This window comes from Argiope bruennichi, chromosome 1, assembly GCF_947563725.1.
Source record: "Argiope bruennichi chromosome 1, qqArgBrue1.1, whole genome shotgun sequence".
In the NCBI taxonomy this organism is placed as follows: Eukaryota; Metazoa; Arthropoda; class Arachnida; order Araneae; family Araneidae; genus Argiope; species Argiope bruennichi.
In genome coordinates this window covers 150,819,975-150,834,539 of record NC_079151.1, presented here as the reverse complement: position 1 = coordinate 150,834,539, position 14,565 = coordinate 150,819,975, and the positions used below count along the sequence as shown (strand labels likewise).

The window sequence follows — 14,565 nt, the reverse complement described above, 5'->3', positions numbered from 1 at the left end:
AAAAAATTTCAAAATCACAGGCACTGAAACTTTCAAAAACAGGTCGTTCTTCTAAAGACATTACCTTAGCTCTTTCTACCAAAAACTCTTGCCTTAGATATGGCAAAATCTGGTCTTGTTCGTAAAGACCTAACTTCCTTATTCGGTGGTCGGCCGAAGAGTCCGGAATTATTGCGACTCCACCCCTCCGAGGAGGAAGATGATTTTCAGATGAGTTGTGTTGCTTCTGCAATTCCGCCTACGGATGATAATAAAAATTCCCCAAATAATTCTTAATGTGTTCTTTCCTTTCCTGGAATTGTCGCGGCATTCGTTACAGGATTTCTGACATTAAGGTATTATTAAATACATTTCAACCTGTTTGCTTTGCACTTCAGGAAACCCACCTGAGGTCAGTTGGTTGGTTGGTTGATTTGATTTTATTGGCGCAAGAGCCATATTTGGCTATACTGCGCCAAACATATGGTAGATAAACAAGATCAAGGTGCTATAACGTATGGTGGTATAGTAGTAGCAGGGATTAAAATCTAAAATGACTTTAAAATTTCTGAAACTGAAGTCTAAAAGTCAAAATATAGCTTGTTAAAGATAATTAAGTCTATTAAAAATAAGTGCAAGTTGTAAAATATTAAGATGCCAAAAAATGTATAAAATCTCAAGTGTGAAGAATAATAAATGAAACAAATATGCGTCATAGAGATAAAATTCTAAAACACAAAAATATAACAAGAAAAATTTGAATTTTCAATATACGTATGTTCAATTAAGGTTAACATTCAAAAAATGAAACCTGTCGGGGAAAAAAGGAGCGATAAAGCTATATATTTTTGTATTTTGTGGGAATAATTTTCTTTTTTCATGTTTTTTAGAGAGTGGGGAAGGCGAGCCTTCCAAATCCTCAGACATATTATATTCAATTATACCCTCTTCAGACGCAGAGGTGGAGCTCATATCAGCATCGGCATCAGAGTCTTGAAACTGCACATTCTTTATTTCATCCGAAGGGAAAACAGTTGTAAAATTAGAAGTACCAGGTAAAGGAGTTTTAACAGGGCAAACATTAGTAGCAACCTTCATGGTTTAAGCTGCATTTTTAATTACCACAGAATTGGGTATTAAAGGAGGGGGTGTGTGTAAAATTTAGTAATTTTTTCTACATAAAAAGTAATGTTTTCTTTAACTGGAGAATCTTTTTTAACTTTTTTTCCGATTTGTAACAGTTTGAAAACCTGCTAAATCAGGTAAAGTGGGAGCGTCTTCGCAGATTACTGCAGTAGATTCAGTGCAAGAATTCTTAACATTAATTGATGGAGATGGTTTCGAAGCAGAAGTGCATAGAAGTGTATTTGTGCTAGAAGTTATATCAGCTGGATCCCACTGAGTGGATATGGTTGCGGATAATTTTTGGACGACAGAAGCGTAACTATTTCCAACTTTAGGGAGTTTAGACTTAATAAGTTTACTGCCTTCCTGATAAGATATTTGATTTTTTATCTTTGTTGAAACTATTTCCTTTTCTTGTTTCCAAGAAAAGCAGTTTCGGGAAAAAGAAGCATGATATTCCTTGCAGTTAACACATTTCTCTGCATTAGTACAGTTAGTGCTGTCTGTGCAACGGGCGCATGTCAGTGTCCCGCGGCAAGAAGATTTTGAATGTCCAAAACGTTGGCAATTGAAGCATCTCAAAGGGTATGGTATATAAGTTCTTACAGAAAGACGCATATATCCAACTTTAATATAATCAGGTAAATTAGAAGAATTGAACGTTAACACAAGAGGCTTTGTGTTTAAGAGTTTGCCATCCCTCCTTACAGTAATACGTCATACATTGGTCACTCCCTGATCTTTTAGTTTTTCAATAATCTCTTCAATCGAAACATTACACAATTCACCGCATGATATAACTCCTTTGCATGAGTTTAATGATGGGTGAGGATTAACTTCTACGGAAATAGTTGACAAGGACTTAATGGTTAAAATTTGTTTGGCTTGTGTGGCATATCCAACTTCAACCAAAAGATCGCTAGATCTGAGTTTCTTAATAGATTTCACTTCACCTAGGTTTCCAGTAATACCTTTTTCAACAAGAAAAGGAGACACACCGTGGAATAATTCTTTAGAGTCTGAAATTCGATGAACAATAAAGAATCGTGGGAAATTGTTTTGAATAGTCGATACATTGTTTGAACGTTTAAATTTACCCTTATGACATTGTTAAATTTTCAGGCCCGACGGCACCGCCCACCACGGAGCCCAACAAGGGAAGGCAGCCACCGGCTCTGGCCATTCCCAGCCTCGGCGCTTACCCTAGCGCTAGCCGGAACCTATACGCTCGGAGTTACCCCCGGGGACAGTGACCACCCTTAACGCCAAGCCTAAGGAGTAACCCCTTCGCTTGATCCCTAGCAGACTAACCACTCAGGTTGCTAGCTACCGGCCGATTGATACACCGGGGACCACAGTGCACCGCCCGTCTAATGGATCACCAGGCACGATTAACACGTGGGGGTATTTGCTGTCAATGAGAAGCAGCATGCAAACAGAGCGGCGACAGCTTCTCTTGGAGAGCTCCCTCGCCTACCCTCGAGGGAAAGAAAGAAAAATGGAGACAGTAGAAGGCGCAGTGGAGAGTAAACATAAAATGAGTAAAGAACCCTGGGTACCTCGGGATTGGGACACCCGTACTCACCTATAGCAGGTGAGCCCCTGAGGGGCCACCTGAGGTCAGATATTATTTTTAAGATTCGTGGTTACAATGGGGTCAATTCACGGTCATGTGTCAGGTACCAAACAAACCGCTTCTGTTCAATTTTCAACCGTTCTGGGCATGTCGTGATGTCTGCCGATAACGTTGACACTGTTTACATTGTTGTTGACATTGTTTAGTAAATATTAAGCTAGCCGATCAATTATTAAAAACTTCTTATTTTTTAAAAAGATATTATTTTGAATTATTTTCTCCACATTTTTTTAGTTATATAATTGTATTTCTTAATTAAAATTTTAATTAGTATTTTCAGTGGAATTATTGTTTTTGCATAATTAATTAACATTGCTTTTTAATTCGTTTGGTGCCGCTTTATTCTTTCCTTTCCCGTACCCCCCCCCCTTTTTATCCGAAGGATACATTTTGACAAATGACTATTGCAGTGTTTTTGAAAAATTACATATGTTCTTTTTTACATATTATTTAAATGGTATTGATTGTTGAATTTTATGAATATAGTTCCCCCAGTTAGTTCTTTTTAAAAATAATTACTTCTCTTAGATAAGTTAATATTTTAAAGCTTGCTAATAAAATTATTATAGTATTTTTCTTATGTAATTACTTTTATAAATATTGAGACTTTGATGTTTTCAGTTTGCTTAGAGGAAAGATCATGAAACTCAAATTAGTATATATTGAATAAATTATTTTTACAGTTTCAAATTATGAAATATAAAAGGTATGGATACTTTTTTTAAATCTATGCAACTTATGAATAAATAATTCCATTTTAAGTTGTAGAAATCATTAAAGGAAAACAAACAAAATCACGCTTTCATAATTTTTATTTACACATTACAAATATATCTATATATATATATAGAGAGAGATAAAATATATGTGATAATTATTTGAAAAAATATGATCAAATATATTTTTCAATGTACTCACTAATTCAAAAAACTAAAAAAAAAACTATTTATCAACATTTATTTTTCTAGACACTTAGAAATAATATAAACACAGTATGACAAGAATGTCAATATAAATGATGAAATCAGTTTTATTCAACAGAAAAATCCTAGATACTAAAGAACAGTTTTTTTTATCACTAATAAAAACATAATGTTGAACAATATACTTTTAAAGCAGAACATTTATGAATTTTTTTAAATGCTAAAGTTACATTGATAAAAATTATATTGAATGAATAAACAAGAATAAGGTCATGATATATAATTCAAAATTGATATGTTAAACAAATAGAAAAAAAAGTGAAACATGCACGTAGCAATGAAGTTGGGAAAAAAATTATATAATAAATGCTGATATGGAAATTGATTTTCAATGAAAAGTACTTTATTTATTAAAACAGAAATCACTGAGGTGAACAGTGTTATAACAGGATATTATGATAACAGTCAATTTCAGTTTAAATACAATAAACTATTGACATTTCATTTTTAACAATAGAAAAGTTGTTTGATATAAATTCACTTTGAATCCATCACAAATCTGCAAATGTAATTAGAAAACTGGTAATACTCACTTCCACCTAAGTTTAGCATTATAGCAGATGTAATTTTTGCAACAGGAGTTTGTTTATTTACATTAATTAAATTTAGATAAGATTTTGTAAAAAAATGCAATGTAATACTCATGTAAACATTTAAAACCTTCTAAGTATATTCAAAATTATCAGAAATTTCATCAAATGGGAATAAAGTAAATTAGAAATGCACTCAAGATTTTGTTTGATTGTTTTTGGTGGCAAATCGCTTACCGATTTCTTTTTCTTCCAAGAGTTTTTATAACAAATTACTGGAACAGCTATATTTAATAAATGGGCACATAACTGAATGAATTCTTCAAAATGATCGGAGCATATCAACGACTTTGAAGGCTTGAAAAAATCTATACCAAAGCTATCAACCCAAGCCAGGATTGTTGAAAGGAAAATAAGAAAACATTTTATCATGGAAGTCACTCTTGTGTTTTGCATTAAAGCATGCATCCATCAGCACACCAGTATTTCCTCTGTTAACACATAATAAGACGAAAGAAAATGACTCAAAAATTGTATCTTCAAATGTAAACAAGAAATCCGCTTCATACTTGGCGGAGAACGTTAATGGCAGACTGATCGACGAAAGCTGTGCATATGAAACTTAAATGACATGCTCAAGAAGTACATGACATGTGACTTTTACGTCACATGAATTGACCCCATTATGTGCTGAAAGATGTTGATAATGGGAGAATTAGCTCCGGTGGAGTTTGCATTCTAACCTCCAACCAGTTCCTCAGTACACCACTAACTCTTCATACTTCTCTACAGGCTGTAGATATCCAGGTTCACGTTAGAACTCTCGTTACAGTCTGTTCTATTTATCTACCACCAAATGAAACTATTTGTCAAAACGACCTCAATGATTTAGTTGATCAGCTTCCTAGACCATTTCTCTTGATTGATGACATTAAGGGCCATAGTCCTTTATGGGGTTCAGATAGCTCAAATTCCCAAACACCCAGTTCAGAATCTGACGGTGCCTATTAGTTTTCATAGACTTTACAATGCCCGTCCTTATAATATTCTGCCTTTTCATGAAAGAATAAGGGTTGATATTCAGGAATTGGGCCTTGGAAATGTCGAGGTTCATCCAGTGAACTTTTTATCTTTCCCCCCTTGGGATTATCAAATTTTTTCATATTTTAACACTTTTTTGAATTTTAATAAAGCTACTGCATCTGCTGTAGTTTTCTAGCAGTTATTTAATTTTCATCTTCATCAACTTTCAACTTACATACCGATATGCACTGATGTATCAAAATCCTCTCAATCTGTCGGATGTGGTATTGTCTTTCCAGAGGTTACATATAGTTACCGTCTGCATGATTCGTGTTCTGTTTTGACTGCTGAAATATCTGCAATTTTGTTAGCTCTCGAAAGAATTTCTCTTTCTAAAGAGACTTATTACTGCATTTATTCAGATAGTATGAGTGCTTTAGAGACACTGTGTAACTTTTCAAATTGCAGGCATCCTATTGCAATTGGTATTCTTTGCTGTTTGAGAGATCTTCAGACTAAGGGGTATGACATCCAGTTCAGATGGATTCCTAGTCATGTTGGCATAACCGGCAATGAAGCGGCTGACATTGCAGCCAAGGAGGCTAAGCATATTCTTCAGCGCTCTTGCCCACATATTGACCTTATTAATATGTATAGTGGTTACATTTTTTCAATTTGGCAAGAATCTTGGAATCATGAAACTGAAAACAAACTGCACTTTATCAAGCCGACAATTGGAGTGTGGCCTGCTGCTTCGGTTTGATGGACTAATGTAAAATTAACTAGATTTCGAATTGGTCACACTCGCCTAACTCACAAACATGTTTTGTTTGGCGAGAGGATACCAATGTGTTCGGATTGTAACGTTAATCTTACAGTTTTACATATTTTAATTGAATGTCCCAAATTTAAATTTTATCGTACGCATTTCTTTAATTCATCATCATTGGATTTGCGTGAACTGGTTGGAGAAGAGCGTCACCGTAATATTTTTGACTTTTTAAGAGCTACTAACTTCATTCATTTTATATAAATATCATTGTTTATTTAAAAAAAAAAAAACATTTGTTTTAACCTTAGACTTTTCTTAGTTAAAGTTTCGTACCTTTTTATAAATGCTTTTAACAAAATGTTTTTATCAATATTTAGCCTGGAGGACATATGTTTGGCGCAGTTTAGCCAAGATAGGCTCTTGTGCCACTAAACTTCATAAACCTAACCTAACCTTTAGCCTGGAGGAAACAAGATTTTTAATGGTATGGTAATATATTCATACCATGTGTCTTGGCGCAGCATAGCCAATTCTGGTTCTTGTGCCATAAAAATATAAACCTCAACCTTAACCGATTGCAGTTAGAATTTTATTTTATTTATATTAATTATAATATTATAATATTATTAATATTATAATATTATAATATTATTAATATTATAATATTATAATATTATTAATATTATAATATTATAATATTATTAATATTATAATTATATAATATTATTAATATTATAATTATATAATATTATTATAATTTTATTCATATCTGAAAAAGAATTACAGAGAGATCTTGAAGTGGACCTTTTAGATAATTTAAAAGATCAAAAAGTAATAGCAGTTCGCAGGATTACAATAAAAAAAATTATCGAAATCTTCTTACTAAACAATTAATTCTTACATTCAATACTCCAGTTCTACCGAAATCTGGGAAAATAGCTTACGTCAATTGCCCAGTTAAACCACACAGCTGCTTTAAATTCTAAAAATTTGATCATTCTATTACAGCTTGCAGGGGAGACAAAGAAATTTGCTCTCCATGCTCTCTTCCGGACCATAATAGTAAAAACTGTACATCTACCACACAAAAATGTTATAACTGTCAAGGCGATCACTCATTTTACTTCCGTTCCTACCCACGCTACAAACAAGAGAAAGAAATTCAAACTATCAAAATAACAAAAGGTATTTCATTTACAGAAGCACGAAAAATAGTAAGCGAAAGAACACCGAAACCAAATTTTTCATATTCATCAGCATTAAATTCAGCCGTTCCAACTTTAGAACCACGCAATTCACAAAACCAAACACTAATAAATATTGAAACAAATGCTCCTACAATCCGCACCCCCTCAGGGGCTCACCTTCTTTAGGTGAGTACGGGTGTCTCAATCCCGAGGTTCCCAGGGACCTTTATTCCCTTTATATTTATTCTTTACTGCGACTTCTGCTGTCTCCTTTTTTCTTCTTTCCCTCGAGGGTAGGCGGGGAGGCTCTCCATGAGAAGCTGTCGCCACTCTCTTTGCTTCCTGCTTCTCATGGACAGCAGATACCCCCACGTGTTTGCCGTGCGTGGCGACCCATTAGACAGGTGGTGCACTGTGGTCCCCGGTGTATCAATCGGCTGGTACCTAACCACCTGAGTGGTTAGTCTGCTAAGGATCAAGCGAAGGGGTCACTCCTTGGGCTTGGCGTTAAGGGTGGTCACTGTCCCCGGGGGTGACTCCCACCGTATAGGTTCCGGCCAGCACTAAGGTAAGCGCCGAGGCTGGGAATATCTAGAGCCGGTGGCTGCCTTCCCTTGTTGGGCTTACCCCTCAGGGGCTCACCTACTATAGGTGAGTACGGGTGTCCCAATACCGAGGTACCCAGGGATCTTTACTCCCTTTATGATTTACTCACCACTACGCCTTCTGCTGTCCCCTTTTTTTTCTTTCCCTGGAGGGTAGGCGAGGGAGCTCTCTATGAGAAGCTGTCGCCGCTCTGTTTGCTTCCTGCTTCTCATGGACAGCTAATACCCCCACGTGTTTGCCGTGCGTGGCGACCCATTAGACGGGCGGTGCACTGTAGTCCCTGGTGTATCAATCGGATGGTACCTAGCCACCTAAGTGGTTAGTCTGCTAGGGATCAAGCGAAGGGGTTACTCTTTGGGTTTGGCGTTAAGGGTGGTCACTGTCCCCGGGGGTAACTCCCAGCGTATAGGTACCAGTTAGCATTATGGTAAGTGCTGAGGCTAGGAACATCTAGAGCCAGTTACTACCATCCCTTGTAGGGCTCCGTGGTGGGCGATGCCGCTGGGCCTGAATCCCCATCAATATCGTATGGGCCGTAAAAACTTTGCTCCCTTCAGTGGGCAACAAAAGAATCAAACTTCCTCTATAATACATTTTGACAAATTTTTCATCATAAAGCGCATGTCTACAAACAATGAAACCTTTCATAATGTTTCACCTTTTTTTGTTGAAAAGGCCATCACTTTAATTCTTGGTACTGTATCATCGACTCGGAAACTACGATCTGGTGATTTGCTTGTGGAAGTGAGTTCCCAAAAGCAATCACAACAAATACTGAAACTGAAAACATTGGGAACAATATCTGTAAGCGTAAGTACTCACGCTACATTAAATTCCTCAAAAGGTGTAATAACGTGTGGTGAGTTGTTTAATGATTCCATTGAAAAAATTACTGTGGAACTGAAACCTGAAGGAGTAACTCATGTACGCCGTATAACTATCCGTGGGGATGGACAACTCCTTCCTACTAAGGACTTCATTCTTACCTTTAACAATCCTAAATTACCTGAATCTGTGAAAGTCTGCTGTATGAAATTGGCTGTTAGGACATATATCCCAAACCCACTTCGATGTTTCCAATGCCAAAGCGTTGGGCATTCAAAAGCCAGCTGCCGCGGGACTCTCACCTATGCCCGCTGTGGAGAAAAAGGCCATGACAGCCAACAGTGTTCTGCACCGGAAAAGTGCGTGAACTGTGATGGTAACTACAGTTCCTTTTCTCGATCTTGCCCCCCCCCCTGGATATTGGAAAAACAGATTGTATCGGTTAAATTCAAGGAAGATATTCCATATCCTGAGGCCAGGCCAAAAGTACTTGCTCAGACGCCAACACCAGGCGTGACTTACGCATCTATTACCAAAAAACAATTTTGCGCAAATTGCTCCTGTGCAAATTGTGTGCAGAATATGCCCGGAACTAAACCTCTACCAAAAGTATCCGATACAGATTCTGAAATTTCTATAACTAGTGCTTCTGAACCCAGTAAACCGGTAAAGCATCAACGCAAAGTAAAAACGAACAAAGCATTAAAGCTTAAGATTTCAAAACGTGGCATCCCTCAAAATAATCTTCATCAAAAAATGAAAAAGTCAACTTTGCATAACTCAGTCGTTCTGGGACTTGCGAGTCAGGGCATAGTCCACAAGGATTTATCATCCATTTTTACAGGCGTGCCCAAAAGTCCCGATAGTATTTCGCTTCATCCATCTGAAGAGGATGATAATGACCTCCAAATGAGTTGCGAGTTATCGCCAACTCCATCTAATGTTCCTACCACTGCTTTTAAAACACACGCTTCTTAATGGGTTTTTGTATTTCATGGAACTGTCGTGGCATTCGTCCCAAATTAAATGAAATTAGGACAATGCTTAACAAATTTCATCCCGCTTGTCTCTGCCTTTAAGAAACTTTCTTGAAGACAAACAACCCACTTAAATTACGTGGTTACAATACCGTTCGGAAAGATGCAGAAAACGGCTCCTATAATTCTGGAGGCGTCTGCATTCTAACCTCCAATTCCTTTCCGAGCACACCTCTTTCACTCCATACTGATTTGCAAGCTGTGGCTGTTCAAGTGCATGCACGAACACTAATTACAGTCTGCTGTATCTATTTACCACCTAACGCTTCTGTTAGTCAACAAGATCTTGACAGTTTAGTGGATCAACTTCCAGCGCCGTTTATTCTACTTGGTGACTTTAATGGCCATTCTACTTTGTGGGGTTCAGATAGAACAAATTCTCGTGGGCGGCAGATCGAACAGTTAATTTCTAATAACTGTCTCTGTTTGCTCAATAATGACGAGAAAACTTATTTTCACGAACCAACACGCTCCTTTCACAATCTAGATCTTGCAATATGTTCGCCAGTTCTCTTGCCGGTTTTGAATTTTACAGTTGAAAATGATCTTCACAGTAGTGATCATTTCCCTATAATAATTTCCCATGCTGATAGTGGCGGTATGATTCAAGGTCCGCCTTATTTTCTGTTTCAGCGAGCGGATTGGTCTGCATTCACAAAACAGGCAAAAATTACTGAAGCTATGATTTATACAGCAGATATATCGGCAGCGGTACAACAAGTCCTTGACAGCATTATTAATGCTGCAAATAATAGTATTCCCAAGCGTTCCCCACGTCTAAGAAAATTTCGTAGGCCGTGGTGGAATAAAGCTTGCCACGATAATCACAAAAAGCAAAAGCAACTTTGGAACAAATTCCGTAGGTGTCCTACTACGGAAAATCTCATTGCTTTTAAACGAGCTAGAGCTTAATATGTTTCTACTATTACTTATTCTACTCCTAGCAAACAACTGTGGAAGAAAGTCAAACCAATGGAATATATCCAGATTTTTCCTTCCCTGTGTTAAAATCGGGAAATGTGGTATACTCTTCGCCTCTTGAAGTTGCCAATAATCTCAGGCATACTTTTGAAAACGTTTCCGCTGTAGATTCATACAGTCCATCATTTCTGGTGGCTAAGAAGCGAGCGCAAGGAAGTAAATTACAATTTATTTCCCGTAGATCACTTCCATATAATTGCGAATTTAGTTTGTTCGAGTTGAAAAGTGCACTGGCTTTCTCTAACGATAGTAGCCCTGGTCCTGATTAGGGATTGCAATACCGGTATACCGGGATATCGAATACCGGTATTGTGAGCCATTTGTACAATTTTGTAATACCGGTATTCACAAGTTTAAATACCGGTTATTCGGTATTTACTAGACATCCATACTAGACATCCAGGAGACAAATTGTCTCCACTATATGTTCAGGTATCGCGAACATAGCAATATAATATACGTTTTTGTTTTATGTCTCCCTAACGGGCAAAATTAATTAGCTAATTAATGGCTTAATTAATTGCTTAAATCTAAATTAGCGAAACATGGATTATCCATGAAAGAAAATATTGTATCCATAACGACTGATGGAGCAACAAATATGAAAAAATTTGGAAAGTTGATTGGTGCAAATCAGCAGTTGTGCTATGCACATGGAATTCAATTAGGAGTAATAGATATATTATACCAAAAATATAAAGAACAGAAGAATCCAAATACTGTGGATATAGAAACTTCGGATTCCAACTTTGAAAAGAGTAAGAGTGAGAGTGTTATTGACAATGAAGATAATTACAATGTAATTGTTGAAGAAGATATTGCTAATGAGGATGAAATATTAACCTATCCAGAATTGCTTCTTATAATTTATGAAGTTCGAAAAATTGTTAAAATATTTAAACGTTCCCCTATAAAAAGGATATATTACTAAAATATATACTAACTGAAAATAAAACAGAATATATGTTAATATTAGATTCTAAAACACGTTGAAACAGTTTACTCCTAATGATGGAACGATTTTTTAAACTGAGAAATCCAATCCAAAAAGCAATAGTCGACTTAAACCTGTAAATTAATTTTTCAGATAGTGAATTCGACTTAATATCCAGAACTATTTCAGATCTACCTTCAATAAAACTGACTATTGAGGCATTGTATCGGAGAGATTCTAATTTATTAACAGCTAATGCAACAATAAATTTCATGTTGCAGTCACTAAAAGAACAGCACACATCACTATCTGAAGAATTATATATTACATTGAAAAATCGCACAGAAGAAAGGCATACCGAAATAGAAAATGTCTTATGGTATTTACATATTTCTAATGATTTTAAAAATGAAAATGAAAAGAAGAAAAGAAAATAACCAATTCAAATCTGATTAAATTAGAGTAAAGTTTCTTAAAATTTTTTCTCACAAACTATCCACATTCAGAATTTGGATCAATTATCGAAGAGTATGATGTCACTACTGTCGATAGTGAAAAGGAATTGTCTCTTGAACAAAAATTAGAATTAGCGATGAATAAAAAAATTTCAACGAACCAAAATACAATACAGAAATCAGCTATATCCAAAACCATCCGACGAGAAATCGATTTATTTGAAGATGAGGGATTTAGAGGTAAATACTTGGAAAAAGTATATCGCGCATTGCTAACAGTACCATCCACCAACTGGCGTAGATGCCGAAAGAACCTTTTCAACAGCTGGTCATTTTTACATAAAATTACTTTTCAGGCTTAATGACAGTACAATTGATGCATTATGTTTTTTTAGATCACATTTCAAAAATTTGTAATAGTACCACAAACTGAATAGTGATATTTACACATTTTTTTGTAATTTAAATAAATAAGATGTTTGTTTTTTTTTTACTTTTTTTGATTATATACTGCTATAATTTATAAGTTACAAATTATTTTTTGTGATATTTACACTCTCTAACAAAACTGGCAAAAATAAAATAAAAAAGAAACACCCGTGTTTTCTTTCTTTTTCTAAAATTTCTAATACCGGTATTAAAACCGGTATCCCGGTATTAAGATTTAAAAAATACCGAATACCGGTATTGAAATTTTGGTCCGGTATTGCAATCCCTAGTCCTGATGGTATAACTTACAATATGCTTCACCATTTAGACGAGGTCTCTCTTTCCAATTTATTAAAGCTATTTAATCGAATATGGACTGAGCATGAGTTTCCATTACAATGGCTTGAAGCTATAGTTATCCCAATCCTTAAACCTGGAAAGGATCCTGCAAACCTTCTGAACTATAGGCCAATCGCTTTAACTAGCTCGATGTGTAAAACTTTCGAACGCATGGTCAATGCGCGCCTGGTATTTGAATTGGAAAAACATGATTACATTTCGCCACTACAGAAGGGTTTCCGCCGTGGACGTTCAACTTATGATAACATCGTTCTTCTGGAAACACAAATTCGTAATGCTTTTGTACGAAGAAACCACTTTGTTTCTATCTTTTTCGATATAGAAAAAGCTTATGACCGTGCGTGGCGCTACGGTATTTTACAAACGCTCTTTAACCTAGATTTTAGAGGAAATTTCCCTATTTTTATTCAAAACGTTTTAACCTCACGAACTCTTCGAGTACGCCTTGGCAATTTTTATTCCGATATTTTTAATCAAGCTGAGGGTGTTCCGCAAGGGTGTTTTCTCAGTGTCACTCTTTTCATAACCTATTTTAGTGAAATTCTTAGTCAGCTGCCTCCATCTGTTCAAGGTACGCTTTATGTTGACGATCTGCAGATCTCCACTCAAGGTTCTAATATGCACCTAATTGAACTGCAGAACGCAGTCAACAAATTAGTTTCGTGGTGTGATAAAAATGGGCACACTCTTTCTCCGGAAAAGAGTCGTTGCGTTCATTTTTGTCGAAAACGACAGCTGCATCCAGAACCTGTGATCAATATTCGTGGAATTGTCATTCCCTCTGCCAATGAAATACGGTTTTTAGGTGTCATTTTTGATAGGAAGCTCACTTTCCTTCCGCATGTCCTGCATCTGCGGGTTGGTTGGTTGGTTTATTCGGGTTTAATGGCGCAAGAGCCAAAGGTAGGCTATACTGCGCCAATCGTATCGTTTGAGATGATATCACATGAGAAATTTAAAATTACATTACAGATCAGGTCAGTAAAACAGCAACAATCAAAACATGAGAGACAAGTTAAGCAAAACAAGTTTTAATCTATATAAAATGATAAAATCCAATAGCTTTTAAAAAGTTAAAAATATACAGATGGGGAGGTTCTCCCCCTAATTCTCGTATGTTAAGTGAAGTTGAGTTAAAATATTTAATGCGATGAGAATTAAAATTGGGGCACTCAGCTAGGATATGCGCAACAGTAAAATCAACATTACATGATAGGCATCTGGGCACTCTCTCACCAAATAATAGATATTTGTGAGTGAAACGAGTATGACCGATGCGAAGTCGAGTCAGTTTTACGTCGGCTGGTCTTATGGAAACAATGGGCCACAAATGAATATGCGGTTTAATGAAATGTAGCTTTTTATGGGTCTCCAGATCCCAAGACTCCTGCCAGAGGGAATGGATATAATGAATAATTCTAAGTTTTGAATCCCGATATAGAATTGATGTCTGCCATAAAGTAGAAGCTGCTTTGGCAGCGCAATCAGCGTCTTCATTGCCCAAAATTCCAACGTGACCAGGAACCCAGCAGAATAAGACTAAAAAGTCTCTGGCCTGAAGTGTTTGCAAGCAACATAAAATATCTACTGCCACAGGATGCATCAATTTACCAGGGTGGGATAATATCTCCAAAGCTTATGGCTCTTGCGCCATAAAACCTCAAACAAGCAAACAATATCTCCAAAGCACTCATGCTGTCTGT

General features: G+C 36.3%; 1 protein-coding gene across 1 annotated transcript; it reads left to right on the top strand.

The window, feature by feature from the left end:
• The first annotated feature begins 8,336 nt into the window (after positions 1–8,336).
• LOC129975611 (uncharacterized) lies at positions 8,337–9,644 on the top strand. Its single transcript, XM_056088687.1, has one exon. It carries the CDS (start codon positions 8,337–8,339, stop codon positions 9,642–9,644), a length of 1,308 nt encoding a protein of 435 aa, XP_055944662.1.
• The last annotated feature ends 4,921 nt before the right edge of the window (positions 9,645–14,565 follow it).

What these genes read in the sequence shown, in the direction of transcription:
- LOC129975611 (XM_056088687.1), top strand. Translation starts at nt 8,337, where the DNA reads ATGCCGCTGGGCCTGAATCCCCATCAATATCGTATGGGCCGTAAAAAC.